This window comes from Cheilinus undulatus, linkage group 4, assembly GCF_018320785.1.
Source record: "Cheilinus undulatus linkage group 4, ASM1832078v1, whole genome shotgun sequence".
Classification (NCBI taxonomy): Eukaryota; Metazoa; Chordata; class Actinopteri; order Labriformes; family Labridae; genus Cheilinus; species Cheilinus undulatus.
Genome location: NC_054868.1, coordinates 56664825 through 56671240, shown reverse-complemented (window position 1 = coordinate 56671240; position 6416 = coordinate 56664825). Strand labels below are relative to the sequence as shown.

The 6416-nt window shown below is 39.2% G+C and overlaps 1 protein-coding gene across 1 annotated transcript in view; it reads right to left on the bottom strand.

Moving 5' to 3' along the window:
* Nucleotides 1–1034, bottom strand: part of LOC121509144 (hsp70-Hsp90 organizing protein 1-like) — a 55996-nt gene extending 54962 nt beyond the window's left edge. The window contains exon 1 of the mRNA XM_041786381.1: nt 816–1034. Coding sequence (XP_041642315.1) covers nt 816–861 — 46 coding nt within the window. The 5' untranslated portion in view covers nt 862–1034. The remainder of the gene's footprint in view (nt 1–815) is intronic.
* Between the last annotated feature and the right edge of the window lie 5382 nt (nt 1035–6416).

The following is a 6416-nucleotide window of genomic DNA, read 5'->3' as shown; positions in this document are numbered from 1 at the left end:
ATGTTTTTAAATCTGCAGCGCAGTTTGCTACGATACTGGAACTTTTGGAAGTTTTTATTTTAATATGATATTTCAACCATAAACTCCCAGTGTGACATATAGGTCTGATATCTGACATTAGATGTTGGTGTTTGTTTTAAATGTCAGAAATGTGTATGTGGTCTACTGAGTGTGTAATGCCCTCATAATTCTCCAGTGGTAAGAAATGTTTTCCTGTGGGTTAAATTCACTAAAACTCCTCTGTCCTGGTTATTATTAGGTCATTTTGCTCTCTGTCTGCATATTTAAGTCCATGTAAGGCTGACACTCACAGCTCAGACCATTTAAACTGATGTTAACATAAAGAAAATAATTATTATCACTGACAGTTAAATGTGAAAGAGTTAAGGTGCTCCAACCTTACCTGGTCATACTAGGTGAATAATCACATTCATGTGTTTAATATATCTTTAGATCCATTCTCTCTCTCAATCAAACTAAATTCGTGTTTGAAGTATCGGTGTAATTTTATGAAAAAGGAAAGGAATGCCGTTGGAGAAGAGAATGGCTGAGTTTTCATGTTTTAAGCCAGCAGCTAGGAGAGAAATGTGTTTTTAAATAAACCCTCTGACCGTTACAGTCCGCTATGTTAGAAAGTTTTAACGGTATTTATCACCTAACTGAGAGGCTTTAATGGAAATTATCTACTGAAATGAGTTATCGCTACTACTCTAACCTGAGAGTAGTTTAAATGAATCACAGTTTAACTCCTGCGGAACTATTTTATCTCTCTGACCGGACTGAAGTTGTCGCCGTCTGCCTGCCGGTTTACTCACCTCCTCCTAGACCCAGCAGCCGGCACAGATCTCTGGTGAACTTCATCAGGTTTTACCGTCCAGCATCATCGACCCCAGCTCTAAAAATCCTTAAAACTGTCACAGAACAGGAGGAAAAGTTCTCGGTCTTCATTCAGCGCTGACTCCTCGCCGGTCCGTCCACCGCTTCATGGCTGAGTGTCTCTGTTGGTCCTCCTCCGCGTCCAGCCAACACCGCTAAGCTAGCTGACGTCATGACGAAAACTACATCCGGTTTACACTTAAAGCAATAAGATACCAGTTCGCACGAATCGGACATGACTTCCGGTGTGGCCCATCAAAATAAAGACGTAGTTTACCCTTTTTTAACAAATAATCCCGATAAGCCGAAAAATCCTAATATCTATCACGAAAATTCAGAAGAAATGTTGTCTAAAGACATCTGCGTGACTTATCACTGCATTTTAGTCAGTTTGTTCTAAATTTATTTACCCAATAAAAACTCAATCAATACAGGATTGTTGGTGTTGTTCTTTTTTAATAGGACTTGGTTTGGGTCAAGTCTAGAAGTCAGTCTTGATGCTACCAGGTCATCTCCTGAGTACTGCAGATGCTGAGAATAAAACACCCAGAACACCTACCTGCTCAGGTGAGCTCCCATAACACCTACCTGTTCAGGTAGGCTCCTATAACACCTACCTGCTCAGGTGAGCTCCTATAACACCTACCTGCTCAGGTGGGCTCCTATAACACCTACCTGCTCAGGTGAGCTCCCATAACACCTACCTGCTCAGGTGGGCTCCTATAACACCTACCTGCTCAGGTGAGCTCCTATAACACCTACCTGCTCAGGTGGGCTCCTATAACACCTACCTGCTCAGGTGAGCTCCTATAACACCTACCTGCTCAGGTGAGCTCCCATAACACCTACCTGCTCAGGTGAGCTCCTATAACACCTACCTGCTCAGGTGGGCTCCTATAACACCTACCTGCTCAGGTGGGCTCCTATAACACCTACCTGCTCAGGTGAGCTCCTATAACACCTACCTGCTCAGGTGAGCTCCTATAACACCTACCTGCTCAGGTGGGCTCCTATAACACCTACCTGCTCAGGTGAGCTCCTATAACACCTACCTGTTCAGGTGGGCTCCCATAACACCTACCTGTTCAGGTAGGCTCCTATAACACCTACCTGCTCAGGTAGGCTCCTGTAACGGCCACCTGTTCAGGTGGGCTCCTATAACACCTACCTGTTCAGGTAGGCTCCTATAACACCTACCTGCTCAGGTGGGCTCCTATAACACCTACCTGTTAAAGTGAGCTCCCATGACACCTACCTACTCAGGTGAGCTCGCTCATGACATCACCCCTCTCTCTGACATCTGTTAGTGCATGTCCTCTGTATCCTCTGTGTGCATGTTTTTTATTCATGTCAGTGTAAAAACAGAATTTCCCTCTCAGGCGTAATGAAGGATATCTTCTTCTTATGTCAACATTTATCATTAGGGTATTGAGCCAGTCTTGGTTTATAAACTAAATGCTGATCAGCTCCAGGTAATCATTATTCACTCCTCATTGTTGTGATTTGCTGCCAGGCTAAAACTGTCCAAAGAAAAGTTTACATTCAACAAGAATAAAAATGCATTTTCTCTGATGAGTTTGCTTTCATTAAATCTTAAAAACCTAAAGCCAGTGTTCCAGAAGGTTCTCTCTGAGGTAGAGATATCCTGGGAACAGAAAGCTGTAAGCCAGCTGGTATTTCCTGCATGGCAGTCTGACCTACTTAAAGCTGACTGCAGAGGTCTCTGATCTGATAGACAGAATGTTTATTAGTGCAGAGAAGATCTCTAAATATTAACTTAAACTTTTATAATGCTGCACGTTCAGAGTTTAAAACAGTGGCTCTCTAAACCACCAACTTCTTTTTTTAATTTTTTTTTAAGTTCATTTTTAACAGAAGCAGGCGTACATCCTCATGTATCAGAGACATTGCATGAATTCATAATTATAATTAACAGAGATACACAAAACTTTACAAAACATAAGATAACAATCCTGAAACTAGATTTTTATTTTAGTTATAAAACCCAAACCCTCTCCTTCCCTGTGGGTCTTTCTCTGCAGTAACTGATTCATAAGAGATCTTCACAATACATAATAATAATAATAACAATAATAACAATAATAATAATAATAATAATAATAATGATATCTTGAATTTATATACCGCCTTTCAAGAAACCCAAGGATGCTTTACAGGAACACATAGACATGGACAAACTATGAGGGGTAGGATGAGTGTGAGGGCTGGTTTAGTGAAGACTGGAGGCTGTGGTGAACAGGTGGTGCTTGAGATGTTTTTTTGAAAATGAAAATGTTTTATTAACTATAAAAAATAATCAATAACTCCATATTTCAATCACATACCAAGGACAAAGAGAGAATAAAAATATGAATGTTAGCACAGATAGAAATATAACAGTCACATCATAGACTTTATTCTAAACACAACACTGACCAATTTATCCAAACCGTGAACTTCTTCATGAAAAATCTTGACTGAAATTTACAGAAATGATCAGCCGCTCAAACATAGTTAGAGAAATATGAGTCAGTCTGGACCTTAGACAAACTGAACAGACAGACAGGACAAAACAAACATGTTAAGGACACAAAAGAAGAACATGTAAGCATGGAAGCATTTTATTTATTTCCCATTATAACGTATTATTTTATCCTGGAGATCTTGAGATATTTTATCGTTAGCATGAAAAATCAAGCTTTTTTACTCATGATAATGAGATGTACTGTATGTCATGATCTCCAGAAAACAAACAAAATTAGAAATTATCAGAGCAAAACAAGTAAAAAAAAAATAGATTATGGCCAATACTAAAATTTTCAAATCACATTTCTTTAGGATGAACACATGGAATATGGTTTTATTTAATTGAAGTAAAATGTCCACAGAAATAATAGAAGGCAGAAAAATCTAAATATTACACAAAATGAAAAAACTGCATTCTATGAGGCCTTTAAAAAAAACATTAAAAAATTTCAGCTTAATGTTTAAAAAATTATTTCTTTTAAGAACTCAGACTAGCAATCAAAATATGTCAATAATAAAACAGGAAAACACAAATTTTGGCTCTAGCTAACCAACATTATCAGCGTTACACAGTCACCAGAGGAGCCCATTCCTCAGCAACATCTGCAATATTTAAAAAACATGTGAGGGAAACACAATATTCAAGACTCCTGACAAACATGGAGTAAGTTCTTCAGTAGAGTTTTTATTTCAGGTCAGAGCAGAATTCCTTAGAAATGTGGAGAAAAATGTTTAAGGTGAAAAAGAAAACTGTCATACATTGTTGTTTATGCAGTCTTGATGCATTTGAACAAATTTAAACCATTCAGCAGGTTTTTGAGACTACAGATATTACCGCTGGATTCATACAATAAAACATTTGATTCTGTCCTAAAATGGAGGAGATTCAGTCCTGAAATCTTTGACACAGACAACAAGGGAGAGACGAGGAAGTGGACAAGCCGCCATGACTGTGGTGGTAACCCACTCTAATATTTAAGCATGTTTGACTGAGAGCATGTTTTCACACAGTAACAGGACATAATGAAGAATCTGCCGCAAATCTGACGAAGATTTCCCCTCATGATCACACAGACAGTGACATTCTTCAGAAGGATGTCAACATTTCTGGTTGTTCTTTGTCTGATTGTAGTCGTTTCCTACAGTAATCTACAGTAATCTCATATCCAGGGGCGTAGCTAGGGATTTTGGGCCCCCAGAAAGAATATCACACAGTATCTGTAGCCCTGCTTTATCAGATTTATGTAAAAGACACAAACTAGCGCCTTATCGTACCACTCGACCTGAGAACGGGGAAACGGCGAGGGAAACACGTCTCAGAGGGAGGACGGCACTGATATCTAGTATCCCTGTGTACAGCTGGACACAGTCAGTACTGGGAAAGTGTTAGAAACAAACACAGCCTTAGGTCATGATAACCATGACGGGCTCTGTAGAAGAGTGTTAGTTTTCCCGTGGAACTCACTCGCTAGGCAATAAAATCAACATTAGCTTGGCTCAGGATCCCTTACTGGTAAATTTCCAGGACAGTTCACCAAGAGACTGTTGGATTACAGACGTTAGCTGCTAGTAAAGCTGCCAGAATCAGCTGATTTTAGATTTATCAAACTATAGGCAGCATTTTTGATCCAACCATCTCTACTGCTGTCACAGTCAGCAGGCAACAGGAGAAACCACAGTTATGGACCAGAAAGATGGTGGCAGGATTTACACTACAGTTATCACCTACACAGGATTACTGGGCAATGCCATCAATTAAATAATAATAAAAAACCAAAGTAGAAGACCGGAGTGTCTCCTTTTGTCAATTATAGATCATTTTGGTGACACCTTTTTCTATAACAAATATTCAACAACTTTGACCAAAAAACTCTGGGAATCAAAGATTAAAATAAAAAACTAAAGATCAAGCCATTACAAAATGTGGGCCATCACTTCTGTGCAACATGACAAAATGGTGATGTCCATCCTGCAGAAGCAAAAATGATGATTATCACACAAAGGGTTTAAATGTTCGAGACATTAAAGGGGACAAATTATGCAAAAATCGCTTTTTCAGGCTTTTCTAACAAACATGTGTCCCTGTCCACTATCCCCTCAAGTACCAGCCCCCCCCCCCCCCCCCCAAGCTTTCAGAAAATGTGCTGAAACAAGCCGTTCTCAGTTTTTACACCTAGTGACCTCACCAGGGGCCTAAGCCCCACCCCCAGGTTTGGTGGCCCTCCCCCACTTGGAGGAAAGTCCCACCCTCCTCTCCTGATCCTCTCAGCTGAGATGCTGGATAGCTCAGTGGGTTACCCTGCTGACTGGTCTGGGAGATTGATGGTTCAAATCCCAGATTAAGCTTTGGAAAAAATAAAGTGTCTGTAATATCACGAGTGCTGCATCCATTTCCTGAGAGGGGCGGAGTCAGCTAATTAACATTTAAAGCTACAGCCACAGAAACAGCTGGTTCTGGGCAAACAGAGGGTTTTTAGACACGCAGACATCAACACTGGAGTGTTTTTACAGAAACAAACCTCAGACACGTTTTAGGACCTCTGAGACAATATAAACTGTTTTTAAAAGGGTAAAATATGTGACCTTTAACCCTTTTAAGCCTGAAAACACAAATTACAGCAAGAAAAATTCTCATTTTTTAACTTGAATGTTTATTTCACTTTCTACTGAAATAAAAAAATTACAAATTTCCATAAAATTTAACACATATATATATTTTTAAGTCATTTGATACATAGGTGTTTTTGGTGACTGATAATCCACTTGAGGGCATTTTTATCATTATCGGATTGTATTCAGAAGTTTTTTAGTCATTTATTGATCATATTGATTACATAGAGGTATCATTAAAGTATTTATCAGATATGTTACAACAGGCTTTAAGGGGTTAAATTTTCAAGTTCAAACTTTTGACAGCTTAAGAGCAGCACGAGAGGGAAAAAGAAAAGCAGAAGTCAGAGTTTCTGCTGAACTGGGATGTGAAAAGTGACAATGAAATAAAAATAAAATGATAT